General features: G+C 38.1%; 1 protein-coding gene across 2 annotated transcripts; it reads right to left on the reverse strand.

Moving 5' to 3' along the window:
• Nucleotides 1-393: 393 nt before the first annotated feature.
• Nucleotides 394-27884, reverse strand: LOC100671136 (pantetheinase). 2 transcript variants are annotated; one of them, XM_003404008.4, is made up of 8 exons: nucleotides 27500-27884; nucleotides 27119-27349; nucleotides 23038-23168; nucleotides 17005-17197; nucleotides 16008-16299; nucleotides 14960-15318; nucleotides 4747-4917; nucleotides 394-3561 (listed from the first exon to the last, which is right to left on the reverse strand). In XM_003404008.4, the coding sequence occupies exons 2-8, from the start codon at nucleotides 27329-27331 to the stop codon at nucleotides 3391-3393; spliced, it is 1530 nt and encodes a 509-aa protein (XP_003404056.1). In that variant the 5' UTR covers nucleotides 27332-27349; nucleotides 27500-27884; the 3' UTR covers nucleotides 394-3390. The 2 variants fall into 2 exon arrangements, with proteins under 2 accessions (XP_003404056.1, XP_064146999.1); XM_064290929.1 differs by lacking the exons at nucleotides 394-3561; nucleotides 4747-4917 and adding an exon at nucleotides 9071-13730 and having other exon boundaries at nucleotides 27500-27816.
• Between the last annotated feature and the right edge of the window lie 35 nt (nucleotides 27885-27919).

The following is a 27919-nucleotide window of genomic DNA, read 5'->3' on the forward strand; positions in this document are numbered from 1 at the left end:
AATGCATGGCAATCCTATAGCATGAAGTAGAACTGCCCCATAGGGTTTCCAAGGCTGTGATCTTTACAGAGGCAGACTGCCACATCTTCCTCCTCTGGAGCAACTGGTGAGTTTGAACTGCCAACCTTTCGGTTAGTAGCTGTACCACCAGGTATTCTTAAAGTTGCGTTTAATAAAAAAAAGACAAAATGCTGGATGGACAGGGTCACAGCCCAAAAGTCACCCATCTAATGGGGAAAGTCTTCCTCCCCTATGACAGTTGGAATACAAGAACTGTGTCATCATGGCTATAGCCCCAAAGTTGTCGAGTGCAGCCAGCTGCTTGGTGGGCCCTTCTGTCCTGGTCCTAGCATCTGGCCTCTGCTAGCCCTAACATCCCATCTCTGAACTGCATGCTGGCCTGGTGAAACCAGATGAGCTATTGTTAGAGAACTACCAGACACAGTCCCATTGACACCCGACTTCACTCATGACCCTGTGGGGTAAGAGCCAAACCAGATGACTTTGCTGTCTCCAGCATCCCCGCCCAGGAAACGTTTGATTCTGGCAAGCTCCAGTTCTCTCAGATCAAACTACAACCACACACACGACTAGGGAAACTCACAAAGTTTTCATCTCTGATGGCATGAAATTTGATAAATACTGGGCTGTATGCAGAAGAAACAACATAGCTCCCAAGATCTGTGGATGCTCCTAAATACATAAAGAACTTTCTTGTTTTGTTTTAGGTCTTAGAAGAAAAAAGTCAGTTAAGATTACCCAGAAGCACAAGATAAATTTTAGTGAAATATTTATTGGATGATAAATATTTATTGGAATTAAACAAAAAAAAGCATCTATGTATTGCTCCAACAATGTATTGCTGTCATGTACCACTGCTGCAGATACCTTGTTCTCCTTTACAAAAAGTCATGTTTTGTAGTGTGAGTTTGCTACCAGTGCCCTATGTACAGTCTATCATTTGAGGGATGTTTTAACTCTGAAGATGGTCTTTTTTTCACTAAATCATACTTTGTCAAGAGATTATGTTGTTACCAACAAAGACCATTTAGTGCTAGATTAAATATATAATTCTATCAATGTGACTTTCTGGTTTCCTAACCAGGAAAAGATGATCTGTGATTTTACTATCAATCGACTAGCAATGCTTCTAGAAGAGTGTTCATTTGAGTCCTGGGGAGATAGGCTACCTGGGTGTTACTAGTGAATCATTTTGGTGGGATTATGGTAAGAGATGGAGAGTATTAAAATTTAAATATATTGGTCAGATAAATAACTAGCAAAACAAACAAAATCACTGAAAATATTAAACAGAACCAAATAAGATATATGTGCTACAATAAAAGTATAAATAGATTTAGACTTCTTTAGGGTGACAAGGGGAATTGCTGCAGAAGAGTTAAATGACATTGTCATGAAGTTGGTGACATAAAATACATCTTTAAGTAAGGAACTACCAGAATTGCTTTTGGAACTTCCAAATCCATCAAGGTATAAAAAGGTGATTAAAAAAAGCTTTAATTGTACACAGAACTTTCTTGAAGTTATTTGTACCAAATGAGCACCACAAATGTTTTCTACAGAAGAAATAGCAATTAAAGTTTTAAAAGCATATCAAAAAAAATAGCATAAAATGAACACACATGTGTTAGAAAAAATTCAGAGTGAAGGAGTAATCAGAGCAAGGTATGAATGTAATAAATGCCATTAAAAAAATGAAATTAATTCGCTGCTACAATGTTTAATTAAATATATATATATATTTCTAAGACAAGTTAATGAATTTGTTGCAGGGAAGCATTAAGAAAATATATGCATTTGATGAGCAGTTCGTAGCTGTTCTCCAGAAAAAAAAAAGAATTTCTGTCAAGAATTTTAAAAATAAAAAAAAATAAGAGCATTTTAAATCCAACAAAAGACTTCACCATGTGATACAGTGACTACATATCAATCACGTTTATAAAAATTATATTCGCTTGTTTTGGATATCAGTCTATTTAACATTATTTGGTCACAAGTTAATCAAAGTAATGTTTTTTATGATTGTAATATAATACAAAGTTAATACAAATATTTTATATCTTCTTGGGTGAGAGAATCACAGAAAAGAGACTCTAGACAATATATCCACTGATTTGTAGTAAAGGTTTTCACTACTGAATTCCTTTGTTATTTAATACATTGGAGTACCCAGTGGCATCGAGTCAATACATTAGAGTAAAAAGGGATCAGCAAACTATTTCTGAAAAGGGTCAGGTAGTAAATATTTTCAGTTTTTCAGACCACACAGTCCCTGTCACAACTACTCGACTCCACCATTGCAGTGTGAAAGCAACCACAGGCAATACCTAAACAAATAAGCATGGCTTTTATGTGGTACAAAAGGGTAATGCACTTGGCTGCTAACCCAAAGGTCGGCAGTTTGAATCTACCCAGGTACACTATGGAAGAAAGGATCACAATCTACTTCCAGAAAATTAGCCATTGAAAACCCTGTGGATCATAGCTCTACTTTGACAAACACAGGGTCGCCATGAATCAAAATTAACTCAGCCACTACTGGTTTAAGCTGCAATAAAACTTTATGTATGGGTGCTGAACTTTGAATTTCACATAATTTTCATGTATCACAAAATATCATTCTTCTTTTGATTTTTTTAATGATTTAAATACGTAAAAACCATTCTTAGCTCACAGATCATACAAAAGCAGGCAGCAGACAGGATTTGGCTGACCTCTGCTTTGGAACCACCCCGATTAATGTGCTTACAGGCTGACAAGACAGGCAAGGCATTAAGTAGGCACTAAATCACTGCTGAAGAAGACACATGAAAACGTGAAGGACCTCCCACAGATTCCTAGAAATACGTCAGTGCTGGATACCCAGGGAAAGCCAATCCAGGGACGCTGAGTTTGTTGATTTTCTAATTGAAAAATGTTGAGGGGCTGAACCTCATGAAAATATATGTACTTTAAAGAATCAGAGGTGATACAATTTTAGAAATAAATACATCACAATTGGTTTTCTTGTTATAGTCACATTTAATAAAAATAGCTAACATATATAGAATGCTTTCCATGAGCCAGGAACTTGTCTAATCACTTTAAATATATTAACTTATTTAACTATCATTAAAAAACTAAGAAGTGAGTACAATTGTTATCCTAATTTTGTACATTTTTACCTTTTGAACTATTGCTACTATTTATCAAGTTTGAAATATTAGAAGGGTGTATGTATGTGACTGCTAATTCACTTACACCAGAGACCAGGATTATCAAAAAACCCAGACCCATTCTTGATTTCTCTAGTATCCATCCTTAAAAGCTAATTCAAAAAAAAAAAAGAAGGAAAAGAAGAAGAAAAAGTTGAGAGAGAATGCATATATTCTACCAACTTGATAAGTACTCAATAGTTGTTATAGCTATTGTTATCAATACTAGTGCTTGCGCCCTGAGGTCTGATGCCCGGTCCTTCTCATACCACCTCCCAAAGAGAGTTACTGTTAAGACAGGTCCAGATGTCGGCTTCAGGCTGAACAGGCGTCCGTCACTTGACACCTAATTAACACAAAGTAAGGTAGTCAGAGTGTACCTTTAAGTTATACGATTCCATAACATACTTTTAAAATTCAGCATAACTGAACGAAGAAACAGTTTTAAAAAACATAGATCAAATGCTGTTCTATCAGAAATATTTCAAATGTTGCAGTGTACAGGAAAAAATGGAGCCATGGAATTGGCACTGACTCATTTATTAGTGAAATGCTTGTAACCACTATCTTATAATTTCCTTATCTAGGAGAGCCTCCCTCATGAGCAGATTTGGGAGCATATAAAAGAAAAATCTGGTCGGATCAGATAAAATGGAAACGCTGGTGGTATAGTGGATAAGTGCTATGCCTGCTAACCAGGCGATCCTTGGAAACTCTATAGGGCAGTTCTACTCTGTCATATCTGGTTGCTATGAGTCGGAATCAACTCTATGGTAATGGGTTTTTTTTTTTTTTTATCAGACAAAATAGAACCTCCCCCACAAAGAATCAGAAGGGGAGTTTGAACTGAGCCCCTACAATCTTCGCCACCCACTCACCACCAAACCTTCTAACTTTCCCACTTGCTTCTACCCCAACCCCACCTCCCTGAAGTTGTTTCTACCAGGAAGGCAGAGTGAAAGAAACACTTACAGGGAAAGTTGGTGGAAGACAATGGCTGGCACAGTGCTTGTGCAGGAAGGAATTATTTCTGGACTCTAAAATAAATAGCTTTTGGTTCTTTGTCAACACCAGCCACTGTCAGATTATCTCACCCTCAGCTTTTCCTTCTCTCATTTTCTCTTATGGTCACGGTTGCACCACGCCTTGACCCACACACTGAGAGGAATTCCTTTCCCAAACTAGGCCTTCCCCTTGTCAGTAATCCAAGAGCCTTCTAATGGGCCTGTCCCTAAAACTACTTTTCTTGAGTCTTCTTCCTACTTGATAGACCTTCAACAGCCCAGCCTCCTCCCATATTCCCCAAAAATAAATATATTTGTTTATTCTCAAGGATACATTAATTATTATCTTAAGAATTTCCAGACGGGAAATTCAATCTGCTCAGTGTCCTTGATGATTCCCAAGGCCAATTTTACCCTTTCCAAATGGAAGTTTTTATCATATTTTTAAGCTCCGGGGCAGGTTTTGGTGTTAAAAAGTTCTTTTTCTTAGGTGAAATTAATTGGCAATATCAAGAATAGGTTCCTACCTGAAATTCTCCAGGTGCAAGCTGAACGTCACTCAGCAACACCTCAGGGAAGACATACTGGGTTCCAAAAGTGCCGCTGAGGGAGAACATTTCAAAGCTGGTGGAAGCTGCTTCGACTGAGTCACCACAAGTTTCTAAGGCAGTTGTTCTGCACTTCAGCATAGTACAAATCTACAGGAAGTAAAGGCAAAGCAATAAGTCACAACAGAGCCGATCGGCACACTCTCAAACCTAGAGAAATGCCTGTGCCCTTTAGTAAAATAACGTCACTTCCTCATTCGATTAACTCAATGCATTGGTGAACAGCTAATGAAACCAGTAATAAAAATAAAGGACTTCAGACCCCAGTACTTCCAGCAATTCGCTAGCAAACAAATTTACCACATAAAGAACTAATCAGATCTTTGTCCTATATCCATGGACAAGTATACCCTTTTTTTGTTCTCAAGTTATCAATGATTTCACTTGTCAAAGCATTCAATTTGTTAAAATGTTTTTTAACTTAGATACTAGTTCAGTTTCTATCCAATAGCCTATGACATAAATGAGGGAATTTTAGATTTGGAAGCAGCCCTAGAAATGATCTAGAAGTATCCCTTGTGATCCAGAAAAGTCACATACTTTGCATCTGAGCAAGGATCAAAACAGTTCCCAGCTGAGTTCTTCCACTATACTACATAGCTATTTGAATGTAAATTCTAAATATATGAGCCTTGATGTGAATGTAAATTCTAAATATATGAGCCTTCTTACCAGGTAAATGCAAAGACCCACAAAGGACTACCCATATATTTTTTTCTTTTTTGTACAGCATCTCCCATTGCAAGCCTATTCCAAGTCACTTTCCTCTCTTGCCTGGTTACAGAAATAGCCTCTAACTGGTCTCCCTGCTTGCAGGTAGAGGGCAAGCACTTCAGGGCAAGTGTGTTAAGAGGAGATAGAACTAGCTTTCAAGTAAAGTTTGTATAATGGACACATGTCCTATTTTGGTCTATTGAAACCTACCAAAAAAGGAGTAATTTTTCAAAAGATGCAAACCCACAAGGATGAGGAAGACAAGAGAATAGGACAGAGCAAATATTTTAGGAGCTGGAGTATTGATGGAAAAGTGGTAAGTGACTTAGCAGACCTAGGAAAGCCAAGAACTAAACAGGCAGTGGCAAAAATCGAGAATTAACCCCATCTACAATGCAGAAAAAACATATATATATATATATTTATTTATTTTACAATGCAGAATACACACAAAAAAACTCTATTTCTGGAAGCACCAGGAACAGAGGATGAAGTTGGGGAAGATGTAAAGAAAATTGATAAGAAGTTATTAAGAATTTCTAAGATCCTGAGTTACCCCCATGGATGGAGAACTGTCCCTCCCCTACTCTACTAAAAGACAGAGAATTTATTTCCTAAAGAGAGGAAACAGGGTTACAGATAACTGGGAAAAGCTTTTAACATGAAAGAGAGAGCAGAACAAGTAGATAAAGGTAACTTGCAGTGAACAGAGATTATTCAGGGCAACAGAAGTCTGAGAAAAAAAATTTCTTTAATAGCTTCAAAGAGATAAGAGAAAATACTGCATCTGCAATATATATATATATATATATATAGACAGAGATACAGATATATATATATGATGACAAATATGGTTGGAAGATTCAGAAATTAAAATAAGCTCTTATAAATTGAAATGATAGTAAAAATGTTAAATTCAGTGGAAGATTTGGAAGATCAAGAAGAGGACATCTCAGAAAGTAGAGAAAAGAAATACAGAGATGAAAAATAACCAAGAAAAGATCGGAAAATTAGAGAACCAATTCATGAGGGACACGATCCTAACAGAAGTCCTAGAAGGAAAGAAACAATAAAATGGAGGGAAAATATTTCTGCAAGCTTTGGGAGAAAGAGAAGGCAAATGAGGGAGGAACATCACATATAAAGAATCAGAAACTAGAATAACTTCAATATTCTCAGAAGAAAGTAAGAAAGGAGAAAATAATACCTCAAAATTCTGAAGGAAAATTATTTCCACTCTCAAATTCCAAATCTGTGTGGATAATTTGAGAGTAAACGCATTTGAGATATGTAAAATCTCAAAAAATGTTTACCTCCCATTCGCTCTTTTTCAGGAAACGGCAGACAACAAAAACAAAAGGGTCAGAAACCATATGGAAGAGAAAATCCCATTCGCTCTTTTTCAGGAAACGGCAGACAACAAAAACAAAAGGGTCAGAAACCATATGGAAGAGAAAATCCACACACAACATGGGTAATGAAAATCTTCTTCATTGTGATGAATGGAGATCCCAGGATGACAGAATGTGGTGTACCAGACACAGAAGGCAGCCAGTTCAGATTAGAACAATGTGACTCAAGCAACAATCATGTCAGAGAGTGTGCCCCAACAACACGAAGAACTAAATAAAGTACGAATAAATAAATCAGTGAATCCAAATCAAGAGCATTCCTAGGATGACATCAAAGGGAAGTTTCAGGTTGATAAAAATACTGTCCAGAGAGAGGCAGATTTTTTTTAAAACCTTTTTAATCTGATGAAAATGGTTTGAGATACTATTCAAAGACTGGGGAATTTTAACAAAAGAGTCAAGGAAAATTAAGTCAATAAAAAAAGAAGTCAATTAATAAGTTCAGGAAAAACAAAGAGAAAATGCCATCTACACCCTGAATGATCTTTGCATAGTCATGAAAGTATAAACACTACATATTGACACAAATAAAACATACTGGAAAAAATGGTAAAATGGACAAAGCGGAGTCCCATAGAAAAACTAAATGTTCATCTACCAGCCTGGAAACTAAAAAGATAATGACTAAAATCGATGATTTTTTTCAAAGCAGTATCATTTAGGAATACAGAGAAGACTAAATTCCAGAAGAAACAGGTAAGAGTCAAAGTGCCCCTGGGATGAGGAACAGAGTAGACTAGAGAGGGAACCACCATTTTAGAAACTTTTAAAAGAAGAAATAGAACCAATCTAGGTCATAAAAAGGGACAAAAAGTTTTACATGTGAGAATAAAGGAAAAGGTAAAAGGAGTGAATCTGGACTAAAATTGATGAACAAAATATAACAGTATTATTCAGAAACACAGAGATGTGTACATTTCAGAAGAAAAAGCAAAGAGATATAAAAGTATTTGCCTCCAGAAAGGGTGAGTAGATGTACTGGGGAGGGAGCCACTGTTACATCAGCCTTTGGTGCTATTTGTTTTCTTAATTATGTGCATGCACTACTTTGATTAAAATTAATGCAAAGGGGAGAGATAGAACCAATCCAGGTGATAAGCGATAAAACATCTATTCAGTCACTACGAGTCAGAATCGACTGGATGGCAGTGGGCTCTTAAAGGAATAAAGAGATTGAATCAGGAGACACTTGCAACTGGATTCAGATTGTGGGCTTAAGTAATAAAGTCAGCATTTATGCTAGTGAAACCTGGTTGTGGGTCTGAAGATTAACCGAAAAAGTTAAGCTTATTTTTATTAACAATAATAGTGATAACACTTAACATTTATCGAATACTTTCTACGTGTCAGACAAAGTGCTAAGCACTTTACGTCTATTGATTAAATCAAATTTTCTGAAAACTTAGTAAATGAAAACAACTTCCGTTGCTGTCAAGTCCATTCCAACTCATAGGGACTCTTTACAACAGAGTGGAACTGTCCCACAGGTGGTACTCATTATGGTGCCCTGGTGGTACGGTGGTTAAGAGCATGGCTGTTAACCAAATGGTTGACAGTTTGAATACACCAGCAGCTCCTAGGAAACCCTGTGGGGCTGCTATGAGCAGGAATTGACTTGATGGCAAAGGTTTTTTTTTTTTTTTTTTTTTAACCTTCATGGGGATCCCCAGTGCTGCAGTGGTTAAGGGCTTGGCTGCTATCTACTTGACACAACACGTTTAGTGTTTAGCTTTAGTTTTTTGGAGGAGAGTTTCTTTATGGAAGCAGACCGCCACATCTTTCTCCCATACAGCAGCAGGTGAGTTCAACCACCAAGCTTTAGGTTAACAGACAAGCACTTTAACCACTGTGCTACTCTTTGAACTAGTTTAGGATCCTTAATTGTAAGCTCTAATTGCACACAGTACTCTTCCTTTGCAGCACCTGTCACACTAAATTTAGTGATTTTTTTTTAACTTATTTTATCTTTTACTTAAAATAACAATTTATTCTCTCACAGTTCTGGAGGCCAGAAATCCAAAATCAAGGTGCCGGAAGGGATGGTTCCTTCTGGATGCTCTGAGGGAGAATCTGTACCATGCTTCTCTCCTAGTTTCTGGTGGCTGTGGCACCCTGGGCATTCAATCGTCTTGTGGTAGCTGTTGTAAGGTGCCCTCAAATCGGTTCTGACTCATAGTGACCAAATGCATAACAGAAGAAAATGCTCCCCCATCCTGGGCCATCCTTACAATCATTGCTGTGTTGGAGGAGCCTATTGTTGCAGCCCCTATGTCAATCCATCTCCTTGAGGATCTTCCTCTTTTTTGTATACCCTCTACTTTACCAAATAAGATGCCCTTCTCCAGAGACTGGTCCCTCCTGACCCACATTCAGTGAGATGAAGTCTCACCATCCTCACTTTTAAGGAGCATACTGTCTGTATTTCTTCCACGTCAGAATTGTTTGTTCTTCTGGCAGTCCATAGTATATTCAATATTCTTTGTCAAAACATTAATTAAAATACATCAATTCTTCTTTGATCTCCCTTATTCATTGTCCAGCTTTCGCATACATATGAGGTGATTGAAAATACCCTGGCTTAGGTCAGGCACACCTTAGTCCTTAAAGTGATATCTTTGCTTTTCAACTCTTTAAAGAGGTCTTTTGTAGCAGATTTGCCCAATGCAATACGTCATTTGATTTCTTGACTGCTGCTTCTATGGACTTTGACTGTGGATCCAAGTAGAATGAAATTGTTGACAACTTCAATCTTTTCTCCATTTATCATGTTGTTGCTTATTTGTTCAGTTGTAAGGATTTTTGTTTTCTCTATGTTGAGGTGTAATCCATACTGAAGGCTGTGGTCTTTGATCTTCATTAGTAAGTGCTTCAAGTCTTCTTCCCTTTCAGCAAACAAGGTTATATCATCTGCATATTGCAGGTGGTTAATGAGTCTTCCTCCAATCCTGATGCTCTGTTCTTCTTTGAGTAGTCCAGCTTCTCAGATTATTTGCTCAACATACAGGACAAATAAGTATGGTGAAAGGGCACAACCCTGACCCACACCTTTTTGGATTTTAAACCACACAGTATCCAACGAATGTCTCATAGTCTGTGAATGGGTTCCACATGAACACAATTAAGTGTTCTAGAATTCCTCTTCTTCACAATGCTATCTATAATTTTTTGTGATCCACACAGTTGAATGCCTTTGCATAGTCAATAAAAGAAAGGTAAACATATTTCTGGTATTCTCTGCTTTCAGCCAAGATTGATCTAACATCACATTAATATCCCTTGTTCCATGTCCTCTTCTGAATCCAGTTTTAATTTCTGGCCGCAGCCATTTTTAATTGTCTTCAGTGAAATTTTACTTGCGTGTGATATTAATGATATTGTTTGATAATTTCTGCATTCCATTGGATTACCTTTCTTTAGAATGGGCGTGAATATGGATATTGGCCAGGTAACTGCCTTCCATATTTCATGGCAGAGACTAGTGAGCACTTCCAGTATTGCATCCATTTGCCGAAGCATCTTAATTGGCATTCTATCAATTCCTGTAGCCTTGTTTCTTTCCATTGTGAAAGAAAATGTGATATTCTTAGTTTTTTATTTGATACCTCTCGCCTCTGGAGAACTGGTGGTGCAGTGGTTAAGAGCTATGGCTGCTAACCAAGGGGTCGACAGTTCAAATCCAGCAGCCACATCTTAGACACCCAGTGGGAGAGTTTACTCCATCCTCCAGGGTCACTATGAGTTGGAATTGACTCGACGGCAAAGTATTTGGTTTGGTTTTGGTTTTCTGCCCACTTGACTTAAACCCTATGAAAGCAGTGACTATATCTGTCTTACTTATCTTGAGAACTCCAGAATCTAGGAGGTATCTAGAACAAAGCAGGTATTACATGAATATTTGCTGAAATAAAATCAATCCAAATGTCACAGATGAGGAACCAGAGAGGCTAAGGGGTTGGCCCACAGCCAGGTGGCTACTTCACAGTGAAGCAGGGATTCATCCGGATTTTCTGACCCCAGATCCAGGTTCACAATACATTATCTCAAGCTTTGGTATTTAATTTTTTTTTTAACCATTTTTAATCTGTAATTCCTTATACTGCCATGGAATAGGTTTTATAGTCTGAGGGCTTAGGAGCTGGTGATTGGATAACTCACCTTGATGGAAGGATATGGGAAAGACTAAGGGTGCAGGTAGGCTAAAAAGGAAAAGATCCTAAGTAGACTGGGTAAAGGTAATGACTTCATTCCTTCATTCACTCCTTTCTTCTATAATTCTTTAAAATATTTAGGTTGCTCCTTCTCCCACTCCCCTGCACAACTGTTCCAAATCTTTACTTTCTTCAAGCTCCTTTAGTCAACCTGTTACCACTCCCTGCTCTATAAAAAAACACATCTTCCTTCTTTCCCCAATTTCTTAAGGGTTTTAAAAAGTGTTCATATTTGTACAGAACACTTGGAGAAAATGTGTGGCCAGGTGGGGGTTTATTTCATATTCACCTCATTTTCTTCCTCTTCTCTCCCTTGGTTAGGAAGTAGTATTTGGTGGTAACAGAGCCATTCTAGCATAATAGATCATCAGAGTTGATCTATGAAAGATTATCAATATAATACAATAACAAAATGTCTCATCCTCAATTCCCAAACTCAAAATTCTCTGAAAAGAAAGGATTACTGCAATTCTTTTGGCATTGAAACCTAACCTGAATGAACGTAGTGCTATAGTATACTTATTAAAGAAATTCAGGTGAATATTCCAATACTTTCCAAGAGAAATATTAACACGTTTGATTCTGGGTGTTGCACCAGACTCTTCTGCTAATGTCATGTAAGGTGCATTAGGGTCTTTTCCAAGCTGGAAAACTCTGAACTCCAAAACATGTCTGGCCCCAGTGATTTGGATAAGGGACCATTGACCAGTAATAACAATAGAAGGATTTGTTTTACTAGAGCTCATTACTCTCTGAAGAATCCAACAGAGCTAGCCTTTCTCCCAACAGTAAGAAGGAGCCTACCATTATTTTTCCCACATGGAACCAAGACTCTGGAGGAGGCAGAGAGGCTAGCCAAGATTGAGGGATTGAGAAGGAAGAAGAGAGAGTGAGAAAGAGCTGAGAGATTGCTGTTTTTTTTTAATTAACTTTTTTCCTTTAAAAATTTATCACAAAAAAGTAATATATATCACAATTTCTTTAATTTAAAAATTTTATATGGCACAGTACAACCAGAATGCTCCTTAGAAGCAAGGATAGCGAGACTACGTCTCACATACTTTGGACATGTTATCAGGAGGGATCATTCCCTGGAGAAGGACATCATGCTTGGTAAAGTAGAGGGCCAGTGAAAAAGAAGAAGACCCTAAATGAGATGGATTGACACAGTGGCTATAACAGTGGGCTCAAGCATAACAACCATTGTGGGGATGGTGTAGGACTGGGAAGTGTTTCATTTTGTTGTATATAGTGTCACTATGAGTCAGAACCAACTCAACTGCACCTAACAACAACAACCCAATATATGGCAATGCAATATATGGTAATATTTACATAACAATAAATCTTCTTCTACAAGATGATTTATTTAACTAAACCTCAGTTGTTTGGACACTTTCCACCTGTGTTGACGACACCATTTTTTCCCCTTTCCTCCAGCACCTATAAGCATTGACTAGGAGTATTGATTCTCCTGTATTTTCATCATTTCCTCCTTTTTACCCTTTCTCTAAGACCTATAAAGACAATTTAGGCTTTCTCAGTTGTCGAAAAAAAGAAACTTTTCCTAATTCTGAGTCTGTCTGTTGTTGTTAGGAGCCATCAAGTCAGTGCACGCTCATAGCAACCCTATGTAAAACCGAATGAAACACTGCCTGGTCCTATGCCATCTCTACAATCATTGTTATCCCTAAACCCATTGTTGTAACCACTGTGTCAATCCATTTCGTTGAGGGTCTTCCTGTTTTTCAATTACTCTCTATTAACCAAGCATGATGTCTTTTTCTAGGGAATGATTTCCTCCTCATAACATATCCAAATTACATGAGACAAAGTCTTGCCATGCTTGCTTCTAATGAACATTCTGACTCTATTTCTTCTAAGAGAGATTTGTTTGTTCTTTTGGCAGTCCATCTTTGTTTTTCAACACTTCAAAGAGGTCTTTTGCAGCAGATTTGCTCAACATAATATATCCTTTGATTGCTTGACTGCTTTTTCCATGGGCATTGATTGTGGATCCAAGTAAATTGAAATCCTTAATGATTTCAACCTTTTCTCCATTTATCATAATGTTGCTTATTGGTCCAGTTGTGAGGATTTTTGTTTTCTTTATGTTGAGGTGTAATCCATATAATGAAGGCTGTGGTCTTTGATCTTCATCAGTAAGTGCTTCAAGTCCTTCAAGACACAGCAAGCAAGGTTGTGTCATCTGCAAATCTCAGATTGTTAGTGAGTCTTCCTCCAGTCCTAATGCTGTGTTCTTCTTCCTATAGTCCAGTTTGTCAGATTATTTGCTGAGCATACAAATTGGATAAGTATTGTGAAATGATACAACCCTGACCCACATCTTGCCTAACTTTAAACCACACAGTATCCCCTTGTTCTGTTCAGACCACTGCCTCTTTGTCTATGTGCAGGTTCCTCATGGCACAATTAGTTATTCTGGAATTCCCATTCTTTGAAATGTTATCCATAATTTGTTATGAGTCTCTGTCTAACTTATCTTATTTCTCTTTTACTTGTTTCAGACAAGTTTTCTGAAGAAGAACTATCCATTCATAGAGGGTCACTGAAAAAGAGGAAGACACTCAATGAGATACCTTGACACAAATGGCTGCAACCATGGGCTCAATCATAACAATGATTGTGAGGATGGCACAGGACTGGTCAGTGTTTCATTTTGTTGTACATAGGGTACTACGAGTCAGAACCTACTGGGCGGCACATAACATCAATAACGTCCTCTCAGTATCCTCACTTTGACTTTTCAGCCCAGCATAATAGGCTGTCTGGCAGTATTCTTGGTGAAGGAAAAACCCAAGGAGTTTCATGAGAGATGAATAGGTGGAGACATCATAGATGAAGGAAACACCTGAGCAAACATCCAGAGGTTCTATACATGTTGACACATATGGAGAAATGCCTCAGTATCACAGTAGCTCAGGGCACATAGGCGGGTCAGTGAGAGAGGAGGGTGGGAGGGGCCACACATCAAGTTCTTATGTGTCTTTTATATTAAGAATTTCCATTATGTTAATTAGAAAACAGAAATTTTAATTTAATTATAAATGGCTTTTAGTGATTTTGTAATTTTAGTGTAGAGAATGGCTTGCATAGAGTTGATACTGTCAACAGCAAGCCCAGATAGGAGGGTACTGCAATAATCTGGAAGAGATAGGATAGGAACCAAACCAAGAAAGAGAAGAACAGAAGCAAAGAAACACGGAGACCACTGTGAATTTGTTCTTGGGAGTTCCATCTCATCATACTGTAACCATTCCTCCTTTATGTTGGAGGCTGTGGGATATCTGAATCATTATAGCAATAAACATTTCTACTGTACAACCTCAGAGGACACCTTTATCTGTTTCGAGGGGCATACTTAGTATCAAGCTCTGTATAAAGCAGCGTGGACACACTAGGAAACATATAAGGAAATGCCTAAATTTGTTCAGGCAGGCAATTTCATAGGTCAATTATCTAATAAAATTATCTGTAATTTGATTGTGGTATTATTTTAAAAAATATAATCCCAAATATATTTGCTTCTTTCCAACCAGTTCCAAATCAGACTGACGTCTAGGTTTATCATATTTAGCAAATAAAAATACAATATGTCTGGTTAAATTTGAATTTAGATAAACAACAAGTAAATTTTCATATAAATATGTCCCAACCTGTGGGACATATGTACACTAAAAAAGAAAGGAAAAAAAATGCCATTTGTCTGAAATTCAAATTTAATTGGGTATGTTGTTTTTATTCTGGTAACTCTCCTGCCACCAAAACATGCATTACCTGTAGATAATAAGTTCCTTCAACTGTGTGTATTCCATCAAATGCCCCCAGGGCGTAAACTTCATCTGATCTCTTCTCAGACATCTTGTAGCTTAGATGACAACAGAGGTCTCTGTGACAAACCGTGTAATTTCCTATGACTCCCTTGAGCTCCACAAAGGTGAAATTATCAAAAAAGACAGTACCCTTAAATCCCTGGTTTCCCATTGAGTTTGCTTCTATACTGCTGGCATAAGAAGACCAATTCACTGCAGAGTGGTATGGATGGGAATCCAGCTGGGAAAGGAGGAGTTTTCCCTCCTCTGTCTTCATATCGTAATGAAACCCTCTTGGAGAATCTGGTGCATAGATGCCACTTCCTAAAAGTGATGAATTGGGAAAGTTTTTTTGAAATAAGGAAGTGTAAAGTGACTTCATAGTTGTTACTGCTATTTAAAATCACATTAACATTTTACTGCCTCAACATGGAGGCAGTAAAATGTTATGAGTCAAAAATGACTGGGCTGTATCTAACAACAAGGTATATTTTCCAGTAAAATATGCTGATAGGAGCAGATAGGGTGAGAGGAATACTGTAGAGTGAGGTGTGTAGCAGCCAAAGAAGTTTCAAGTAATAAGTGATCAAACTTGGAAAAGAAAGAACAACGTACATTCAAGTTCAGTTAAAACATAAATACATAAATGTACAAAAAAAATTTAGCTTGATCCCATAATATGTCACTAGACAGATTATTGAAAAATATTTAAGATTTAGAAAACATGTATTAAGAGTACATGTTAATTAGGGGAACCTTTTTTTTTTTTTTTTTTTTTTTTGCTTTATTACAACAAACCTATAAAACTTAAAGTAGAAGGTCAGTGAAAAAGAGGAAGACCCTCAACAAGATGGATTGACACAGTGGTTACAACAATGGGCTCAAACATAGCAACTATTGTGAGGATGGCACAGTACCAGGCAGTGCTTCATTCTGTTGTATATGGGGTCATTAGGAGTCAGAATGGATTTGACCACATGAACACCAACTTAAATCTGAGAACTCACACATACCTGTCATGTGCATAAAGGGATGGTGTAAATTAGCTGCCAGGAAATTGACACCCATCCCCACAGCCCAAGCTGAGTGGAATTCAACTGCTGATAAATGTGGCAAAACATTCATCCAAGCCGTTGGGAAAAGGATGGTGTCCACGTGAAAATCTTTCACCAGCGTCACAGCAGGATCTTCAAAGAGTATATCAAAGCACGTGAAAATTCCAAACTTCCCAAAGGTGGTGTTGAAAGTCACAATCTCAGGCTTCTTGGGAGAATTGAATTGATCTTCGCCCATGAAAAGGTTTTGCTATAATAAACAGAAGAGAAAGGCAGAAATGGGAAAAAAAAAAAAAAAAAAAAAAACTCTTTTAGGTAGCTGGCCCTAATATCACCGCATATAAACTAGTGAAAGCTCACGGCTATTAGTTGGCCAATCAACTGATGGCCTATTTCATCTCTGGCCATGATCTTCAGAGGGAAAGAGCAGTACCTTAGAGAATCAGAGGCTACTTAAGCTAAAAGGAACCTAAAGTTCAACCTCCACATTCAATAGATAATAAATACGTGGAAATTCTTATCTACAAAGGCCATCTTGAATCTTACAAAAATAGGAATAAAACAGGTAACTTCTATTTACTATGAACACTTTAACTATTTCTTGTGCACAGTGAGTTTCCTGTGCTCCTTCTTGAGGTCAACTGTATCCAGTAAAAAAAAATATATGTATTTAACTTGCCTTGACCCATTGCCAGGACATATTTTTAAAAAGACAAAGCCCAAAATGTGATGTTACATTTTAAGGCAGATAGCTCCTGTGCCTCTCCCACATTCCCTACTGATCTTAAATGCACAGAACACTTCTGGAGGATCCTTATAGGCTCTTACCTGACATAATCATTACCTTCACTGCTTTGTCTCTACTCTGCTTCTAAAGTAAGCTTATTACCAAAATAATGATATTTTTTTCTTCTAGCCCACTTTATTATGTAAATTGTTTGCAAATTGATTCTACCTTATGATAGCGTGCCACCAATTTCCCTTCAGAATCAAACACCACATTAGTGTTGTATTGGTAACGGCCATCAGTGGGGCATTGAGAGTCACTGGTGTCACACGGCTTCTTGTCCCCAATATTTGCCACAACGTAGATAGAGTTGTTCTTGGCCATGCAGCTGAGTCTTTCTTGTACTGGGGTGTGACCAAATCTAGTATGTGTTCATTGGACAAGGAAAAAAATTAAGCTTGTCTTTTAATGAAATTCATAATGATAATAGTCTAAATATATTATTATTCAATTAATATTCACAAAATAAATACTAAATGTCTGCGGGTAGAAGAGAAGGATTAAGACAAGTGGAGAGGAAACCATGTTTGTGGGAATTTGGTTTTAAAAAATATATTCAAAATACTCTAGGATAAGACTTAACCAGGCCTGGAGTTTTTTTTTTTTTTTTTTTTTCATACATACCATTTATCACAATCTATCATCATTTTTTTTTTTCACTTTCATGTATGTGTTCATCTTATAATGTGTGTCATATTCTGTAGACATTATGTGGCAGGCACCAACATCTCAGGTCCACTGAACCTAGCACAATGCCTGGTAGAAAGGAGGTATTCAAATACATTTGAATAAATGAACCAAAACATGGATATAGGGAAGAGAAAGCTCTTTTCAGAGACCTATCTGATCTCTTAGGGAAAAGAAGGAAAAGGGAAATTTAAAAGATCTTTTCAAGGTCATAACATAGACAGCTTTGCAGAGGAGGCTCAGAAACCTGTTCCAAATTTAATAGACAAAGGGGTACGATTAAAGGCTTTGAGGACAGAAGTAACAAAATCTGAATTTTCTTTTTCAAAGATTAATTTAGGAAACCGTTGCAATAATCCAGGTAAGAGACCAGAGAGCTGGGCTAGAGTAGTGCCAGCTGGTATTAAAAGATGAAAATGCTGAAACAATTGTTAATGCTTGATTTCTTAATTCTTTATCATAGTGGTTGTCCTAATAAACCCATTAAATTGCCAGCTTGAAAGGTGAAACCTCAGAATGTGTAACATATAGCCATGTTTATCCCCTACTGGCATAGCTTTGAAACAATGAATGGTTATTGAATAGCTAAGAAGGCAAAAAGAGATAACCTCAATGACTGAAAATTTACTGCCATCTCCAGGCAAATAGTAATGAAAACTTCCTTGAGCATCAAATTGTGGCAATTAGATCTAAAACAAATTTGTGCAACTTTTAGTTTTTTTTTTATAGAAGCAAAGCCATAACAATCACCTATAAAACATATTCTTGAAAAAGAGCAAAAAGTATTGGACACTGTCTTAGTTATCTAGTGCTGCTATAACAGAGATACCACAAGTGGATGGCTTTAACAAAGAGAAGTTTATTTTCTCACAGTAAAGTAGGATAAAAGTACAAATTCAGGCGTCAGCTCCAGGGGAAGGCTTTCTCTCCCTGTCAGCTCTGGAGGAAGGTCTTTCTCCTCAATCTTTCCCTGGTCTAAGAGCTTCTCTGCACAGGAACCCAGGGTCTAAAGGATGCTTTCTGCTCCCAGTACTTCTTTCTTGGTGGAATGAGGTCCCCAACTCTCTGCTTGCTTCCCTTTCCTTTTATCTCTTGAGAGATAAAAGGCGGTGCAGTCCACACCCCAGGGAAACTCCCTTTACTTGGATCAGGAAGGCGACCAGAGTAAGGGTGGTATTACAATCCCACTCTAATCCTCTTAACATAAAATTAAAATCACAAAATGGAGGACAACCATGCATGGCCTAACCAAGTTGATACACACATTTTTTAGGGGACATAATTCAATCCATGACAGACACCCTATATAGAAAATTATTATTTTAATGTATTTAAAATAAAGAATCACCATTTGATAGATCCCTCCCACCTTTGTTGGTTTGAATTAATACCTGAAATGTACAGACATAAATAAAATACATTGAATCACTAGAAACATATCTACCCCAAACCTTTTCAGGTTACATGAAGTGATACATGGTGTTTAAGATTTCTAAAACATTCCTGATTACAAACATATTTTACTACTGTTTCTATTCTTCTTGAAACCCGTAGCCGTCAAGTCAATTCTGACTCATAGCGACCATATAGGACAGAAGAGAACTACTCCATATGGTTTCCAAGGAGGGCCTGGTGGGTTTCAACTTCTTATCTTTTTGTTAGCAGCCATAGCTCTTAACCACTACGCCACCAAGGTTCCCATTCATCTTGGACGTATGCTATAAATTGTAATATATTATTTAAACTGCCTTTCTTAGACCTAGAAAAGGCCCTAAAATTCTTTGTCAGACCACACGTCATGATTTGGAGTTTTAAAAATACCATTTGCTTATGTGGGCCTGAAATCTGCTTGTCATTTTATCTATAATATTTGCTGACTCTTCAATGAGTACAGAGCTCTGTCTAAAAACAGAAGAAAGAGATGGAAAATGCATTTTCTAAGGCTCCTTTCAAAGTGTTCAATCTCTAGGTATAACAAAAGCCATCAACTGCTGAAGAAGGCATTTAAACATAGAATAAGTATATTTTAAATTTCAACAAATATTTATTGTGTCCCTATATCACATAAAGCACTGTGCTAGGCGTGGCACCTGGGACAGGCAATTCCAAGCAGAGCTCTCCAAGTACACATGGGGAATATGAAGATGTGGAAGACTTGGCTGCTGCATTAAGGAAGCACTTAATCTTATTGGAGAATCAACATATGCATACAAAATTTTGAAATAATAATAAAAATTGATATGTGATCAAAAATAAAAATTTATTTTTCGTACAGACTAGCTAATTAGGTAAGCTTTATTTTTCAACTTATTGAACCAGTGATCAACTTTTTTAACCTGTAAGCCCAATCACTGTGATGATAGGTGCAGACATTCCTTATACAGGCATCCATATACATTCACATAGAGGAGTGCCTGAACATAACAAGTAGTCAATGAAAATATGTTAAGTATATTCATCTTTCAATTAGACTATTGGATAGGGTTTGTTGCTGAAGAAATCAGTAAGTTTCCTTCGATGACAATAAAAATTCTCTAGTCAATTTGTTCCTCTCTTAGCCTCCCAGAACCTCTCAGAACTATACTTCAGATACAGTTGTTACAACAAGCTCACAACAATGATGGCTCTTAACAACTACTTTCTTCATGTGGCTTCTAATTTTTTCACCTCTAAACTGTTCTATTTTTCCCTGCTGGTGGGATTGTAAAATGGTGCAACCACTATGGAGAACAGTTTGGCATACCTCAAAAAGCTGAACATGGAGTTACTTTATAACCCAGCAATTTCACTCCTAGGTAATATACCCAAAGAGTTGAAAGCAGAGACACAAACAGATATTTGTACACTACTGTTCATTGCAGCAATCACAATACCCAAAAGGTGGAAAAGATCAAAGTGTCCATTAACAAAGGAATGGATAAACAAAATGCAGTATACACATAAAATGGAAAATTATTCAGCCTTAAAGAGAAATGAAGTTCTGATATACCCCCACTAAGGAATAATGCAGACCCAAACAAGATTAGCATCCATGAGAAAGGGAAGCTATTTCAAACCTACTGAATAAGACTTGATGTTTGATCATATGTGAGGAGTAAAGGACTTGACTCTTCTCTTTCTTGAACAGCCATATCCAATCTTTTACCAAAATCTGTCAGATCTACCTTCAAATTTCCTTCCGATTCTGGCATTTTCTCAACAGCTAAACCTCTATCATCTTGGTCCAAGACAGCATCATCTCTCTAACCAGATTATTATGATGGCTTTTTAACTGTTCCCTGCTTCTTTCGTTGGCCTACCCCCTGGAGTCAGTGAACTGCATGGCAGCCAGAGTGATCTTTAAAGAACTTAAGTCAGAGCACGTCAAAGCCTTCCAGTGGTGCTCTTACCACTCAAGTAATGGACAAAGTCATTACTGTGGCCCATGAAGCCCTGTACAATCAGGTGTCTCCCACCTCTGTGCCTCCCTCTCCTACCTCAGTCTCCCTCCCTTCAAACACTTCAACCACTTCGCCTCTTGCTGTTCCTTGAATATACTAGATACACTTTGACCACAGGGTCTTGGCATTCAAAACTCTCTTAGCTCTTTCTTTAGATACCTCACCTCCTTCTTTTCTTTCTTAAATGTCACGGTGAAATCTACTCTGATGACATGACCTATTAAAATCTTCATCCCCACCCTTGATTCTTTCCCTAGTTTATTTTTCTCCATAACATAGATGGAAGACAGGTGCATAGATATTATCTTTTTTTACTTTCTCCCCCAAGATCCATGAGAACAGGAACTTTATATGCTTTCTTTTCATACCAATACCCAAGAACACATAATACCAATTCAAACCAAATCCATTGCTGTTGAGTCAATTCCAACTCATAGCGACCCTACAGGACAGAGTAAAACTGCCCCATAGAGATTTCAAGAAACGGCTGGTGGATTCAAACTGCCAACCTTTTGATTAGCAGCTGAGCTCTTAACCACTGTGCCACCAGGGCTCCAAGAACACATATTAGTACTCAAAAACATTTGTTAAATAAATGAAACTAAGAAAGAAGATGTCATTAGTTGATGAGAAACACAAAGGGGCAACTTGGTTCTTCAAAATGGAACAAATTGGACATTCTTGTGGGAATATTCAGGAGACTTTTGAAAATTAGATGCTAGGGAAAGGCTGTTCATAAACAACTCAATTTGATTTAAAACAGTAAAATAACAGCTTTTGTCTTTTAGAAACTGAAGATATGGCACGGGAGATGGCTAAGTAAGTAAATAATTATGGTACAATGAAACAGGAATAAAGTAGATTATTAAGCTAAATAATATTGAATTTTGTCAAAATCAAGGTGCCACTATAGGAGTTATAGTAGTTAGTTTGTTCAGTGTTAAGAGCTGTTCCAAAAGAGTAATCTCTAAAACTATTTTAGCAAAGGTACAGTGGGAAATAAATGAGTTAACGAATGTGATTCTTCTAGATGTATGAGATTGTTTTGCTTACATTAAAAGTAATAGTGTTACTTTCATCAAACTTCCTTTTTTTCAGTCTAGACCTGACTTAAACCACTTGTACCACCACCGCCACCAATTGCTGTCGAGATGATGCCAACTCATGGTGACAGCACGTGTGTCAGAGTAGACCTGTGCTCCCTAGGGTTTTCAATGGCTGATTTCTCAGTAGATTCCCAGACCTTTCTTCTGAGGTGCCTCTGGATAAATTCCCACCACCAATCTTTTGGTTAGCAGCCAACCACATTTGCACCACTCAGGAACTCCTAAACCACTTAGACATTTTTGCTATATCACCTCATAGATTAATAATCAGCTTAAGCTTTAGGGATTTTAATACATGCATAAACCTCATAAAATATCTTGACAATAAAAAAGAAAACAATTCTAAACTGATGGGTGGCTCTGTTTTTGCTATTTATTCACACAGTTTTCAAATGACAGACTCACACAGGAATTAATTCTCTGTTCACCAGCAAGGAGTAAGAAGATGAGAGTTTGGATTTGGTTCCCCCACTAAGTACTCCTGGGACCGTCAATGAGTTATGCCCATTCCAATTTCAATCTCTCAGTGGAAAAATATTCTCTTTGAACTCAATGATTTCTAAGTTATCTTTCAGCACTCATTTCTGTGATTACATAATTCATAATCTCTTTCCTAATATGTGTGTCCATTGTTGTTAAGTGCCATCAAGTGGATTTCTGACTCATAGTGACCCCATGTGACAGGCCGAATCTGCCCCATAAGGGTTCTAGACTATAATCTTTATGGGAGAAGATCTTCAGGTCTTTCTCCTGTGGAGCACCTGGGTAGATTTGAACCAACATTTCAGTCAGCAGCTGAGTATTTAACCGTTGCACCACCTTAATTAAAGACACCTTAAATGGATCCATAGTATATGAAAAATAATAAAAACTATCTTGAAACTTGGACCTTAATAAACATCAATAAATTTTTCCCAGTAAAATAAGTTGATGTTCATGGTTGAATTTTTTACAATATGTTTCTTTACCTGCTGGGATCATTACAAGGAATCCAGTTCACTTGAGAGTCTGGGATATCCTCCAAGTATGGGTAGATAGCTTCCCTGGTGAAGCCCCAGCCATAAATACCATCTTCTGGAGTCACAATAATATGGGCACCCTGTTAAAATGAGGCTTAATTAAAACGTTTCCCAAATAAGCAAACAATCAAAGACTGGGAGAGTGTTCACTAACAACCTCTGCCACTGTCATTCCTGTAAGAACTACCAGTTGCTGTTGATTCTAACTCTTGGGGACCTCATGTGTGTCTGAGTAGAACTGTGCTTCATAGGTTTTCAATGGCTGATTTTTTAGAAGTACATCACCAGGGCTTTATTCAGAAGAGCCTCTGGGTGGACTTGAAACCACAACTTTTCGGTTAGTGAGTGCTTAACCATTTGTGCCAACCAGGCACTCCCATAAAATCTAGTTCAAGGACAAAAGTATATTAAATGGGGAAAAGACAGTCTCTTTAATAAACTCTGCTGCCAAAACGGGATGTCCACCTGTAAAAGAATGAAACAGGACCCACACCTCACACCATACACACACACTAAATCTAAGTGGATCAAAAACCTAAATATAAAACTTAAATGGATAAAGATCATGGAAGAAAAAATAGGGACAATGATAGGCATAAATAGAATACAAACCATAACTAATAATGCACAAACAGGAGAAGATAAAGTAGATAACTGGGAGTTTCTAAAAAAAAAAAAATTAAACACTTAAGCTCACCAAAAGACCACCAAAGGAGTAAAAACAGAACCTACAGACTTGGAAAAACTTTTTGGCTATGACATAGCCTACAAAGGTCTAAACTCTAAAATCTGTGGAAGGCTTCGATACCTCAACAACAAAAAATCAAATAATCCAATTAAAAAAATGGACAAAGGACAGGAACAGATGCTTCACCAAAGAAGACATTCAAGTGGCTAACAGACACACGAGGAAATGCTTGGAGTCATTAGCCAATAGAGAAATGCAAATAAAAACTGCAATGAGAGAACATCTCATCCCATCACCAGCAAAAATTAAAAACAAAAAGCACTAATTATTGGAGAGGACGTGGGGAGGTTGAAACTCTTATGCACTGCTGGTGGGAGTATAAAATGGTACAACCACCACTATGGAAAACGATATGGCAGCTTCTTAAAAAGCTAGACGTAGAAATACCATATGATTCAGCAATCCCGCTACTAGGAATATATCATAGAGAAATAAGAGGTGTCACAGGAATAGATATATGCACACCCATGTTCATTGCAGCATTATTCACAACAGCAAAAAGATGGAAACAACCTAAGAGCCCATCAACAGATGAATGGAAAAACAAATCTAATACATACACAAAATGAAATACTACACAATAAAGAACAATGATGAATCCGCAAAACGTCTCACAACATGGATGAGTCTGGAGGACATTATGCTAAGTGAAATAAGTCAACCACACAAGGGCCAATATTGTATGAGACCACTATTATAAAAAACCCAAGAAAAGGTTTACACACAGAAAAAAAATCTTTGGTTATGAGGGAGGAGAAGAGTGGGAAGGGAAATCACTAACTAGATAGTAGACAAGTAGAAACTTTGGTGAAGGGAAAGACAACACACAATATGGGGGAATCAACACAACTTGACAAAGACAAAGTCACAGATGCTTCCTAGACACATCCGAACACCTTGAGGTACCAAGTGACTGAGACTGAGGGCTAGGGACCATGGTCTTGGGGGGTATCTAGGTCAGTTGGTGTAACATAGTTTATAAAGAAGTGTTCTACATCCTGCTTTGGTGAGTAGCTAGTGTCTGGGGTCATAAAATCCTGCGAGCCACCGTCTAAGATACATCTATTCATTCCACCCCAACCAGAGCAAAGGAGAATGAAGAAAACCAAAGACACAAGGAAAATCTTAGTCCAAAGGACTGAGGGACCACGTGAACCACAGCCTCCACCAGCCTGAGCCCAGAAGAACTAGATGGCACCTGCCTACCACCACCTATTGTTCTGACGGGGATTGAAATAGAGGGTCCTGGAACAGAGTGGGAAAAAAATGTAGAATAAGACTCAATTTCACACACACAAAAAAGACCTATTGCTCTGGTCTGACAGAGACTGGCGGAACCCCCAAGGCTATGGACCGTGGACACTCTGCTAACTCAAAACTGAAGGCACTTTCAAAGCCCACCACCACCTTTCAGTCAAGGATTAGACAAGCCTAAAAAACAAAGAATAACACAAGGGGCTTCTTAAGCCAATCAGGTATGCAAGACCAAACGAACAACACCTTCCCAAAAGCAAAGATTAACAGGCAGAAATGGACAGGAAAACTGGGCGAATGGACACAGGTGCCTGGGGTAGAAAAGGGAAAACAGTACTAACACCTTGAGGGAATTGCAGCCAACGTTACAAAAGAATTTGTGTATAGATTTTTGAATGAGAAAGAAATTTTCACTGTAAACTTTCACCTAAAGTACAGTAAAATTAAAAAAAAAAAAATAGTTCAGCTCTTCTGCACCTGGTTCAGTCTTTCAATTTGCCCTCAAGAAAAAAGGTGAATTTTTTTAAGGGGGGAGGTTTGTCTGTCCTGCCTTTCCTTATGCTCCACCATTAGGGCTTGTTTTCTTTCAATGGTATTTCCTTGTTTTCTCTATTTATTATGCTTTGTTTTCTTTCACAACCACTCTAATTTTCTAATCTGGCAGTTGTCATTTCATAGACATTAGTAGTTTTCCAGGCCTCTCACAGCTCTGTCACACGTTGCAGTTAACTGTAAACCTGGCTCTGCTCAAAATCAAATGCTTTTCCTGAACTTTGGCTGATTGTTGTGTCTGAGTGTGTCGGGATTGAGTTATAACTCAAGTTCTTGGTTTTACCCCCTCCTCTGCTCCAGTCTTCCCTGTACCACACCCTGTGACCAGGATTCTTGCTTCTCAAGAGGAGGGGGGAGGGTGGGGTCAGACATCAACAACCTGAAGTGTCCTGAGCCTAGAGGTGCTCCCTCAGCTAACCTGGGCACCTTCTGTCTGCAGTGTTAGCTGCGGTGGCCTTTACGGAAATGGTTGGACTAAGGGTAAAAAGGGCCTCAGAACTCTTAATGACCTTTATAATTTAATTGTGTCTGAGAGTGCATACTGATAGATACATACAGTATGTATCCAAGGAGCCCTGGTGCCGCAATGGTTGAGCATTCAGCTGCTAACTGAAAGGTCGGTGATTTGAATTCACCAGCCGATCTGCAGGAAAAAAACCCGGGCGATCTGCTCCCCTAAAGATCAGAGCCTTGGAAACCCTGTGGGGCAGCTCTACTCTGTCCTATAGGATCCCTATGAGTAGGAATTCGCTCCATGGCACACAACAACAACAGCAATATGTAGCCATTACTTTCATCACCTTTCATATAACTGGGTTATTTCTGATCCACTATTATCTTATTTAAATCACGTACATTCAAACTACACACTTAAAACACTGGAAATAGTTTTAAACTTAATCTTTCATTCAACCCAAGGACTACAATGCATTGACATACGTGACTTTATGTTGTATTTCAGTTGAAGCATGGAACATGTAATGCAAACTCTTAAGTTATTTGCAACTTAAGTTTAATTGCTTTGGGGGAATGAACTTAGCTGGAAACCTGGGGAATCTTAGAGCACAAGGGTACATCAAGGCCACTAACAGGCTAAGAAAAGCATGTGGTTCCTGACCCCCTTTATCCTCCACCCTTCAACTGTAGCAGAAAAGAGGAGCAAAGATGCTGAATTTACAGCTAGATCTTCAAAAGGCTTTTGCTTCTTAATGACAACAAAACTGTTTTTTTCTTAACTTTGCTCTTGCTGCTGTTATTGTTGTTGGCTGCTGTTAAGTCAGGCTCTGACTTATGGTGACCCTAGGGAAATGAGAGTGAGCTGGCTCTAATGATTTTCAGAGGAAAGTAGAGCCCTAATAGTAATTCGTACCTTGACACGTATGTCATCCAGAAACATGATTGACCCTGATAGTGACCCTGTCTCCTAAGACCCCACCCTCTCCCTGCATAGAATCCAGCGTACTAGAGGGATGGTACCTGCTTTGCTGCTGATGTGACAGCTCCCTCCAAAACATCCAGATTTCGGTTCATTAATGCCAATGCCTCTTCACTGGACACTGGTTTTAGGGTGGTATTGGGCAATATCACTGCATGCTCATAAACAGCTGCAATAAAAGTATCCATGGCGCTGACTTTGAAGATGCAGAGAGATGAAATTGCCACATAAACCAGCAACTGAGAAGTGGTCATGCTGATGCCCAATGATTGCTGTGAAAACAAACCTCTGATGTTTATAGAGAGAAAACTCAATCACATGGTTCCCAGAATTCAGTGCTTTAAACATAAATTACAAAAGCCAATTTTAAGAAAACCTAGGATTTTATATCATTCATAGGCAACAAATGACCCTCCTGTTACCCGACTGGGGTCCGTGTGCTGAAGCAGTCGAGCCGATGAAATGTACTGCAAGTCAGAAAGTGTGAGAAAGTTTATTCAGGAGATGTATACATCACCAGGGACCCAGCAGCAACACAGCCTGTCTCGGAGTCCTGGCTGATGTATACATCTCCTAAATAAACTTTCTCACTCTTTGTAACTTGGAGTATGTTTCATTGGCTCAACTGCTCCAGGACTCAGACCCCAATCGGGTAACAAATTTTTGGCACCCAACGTGGGCCTCGAATTACTCTGGCCCCTGTTCCGTTTCCCTAAGGACTGAGTACCAGGAAGGACCTGGCGCTGACTTTTAAGATGCATGAAGCTGAAATTGCCACATAAGCCAGCAACTAAGAATAGATCATGCTGAGGTCCAATGATTGCTGAAAAAACAAACCTCTG

The sequence above is a fragment of the Loxodonta africana genome, chromosome 1 (genome assembly GCF_030014295.1).
Source record: "Loxodonta africana isolate mLoxAfr1 chromosome 1, mLoxAfr1.hap2, whole genome shotgun sequence".
Lineage (NCBI taxonomy): Eukaryota > Metazoa > Chordata > Mammalia > Proboscidea > Elephantidae > Loxodonta > Loxodonta africana.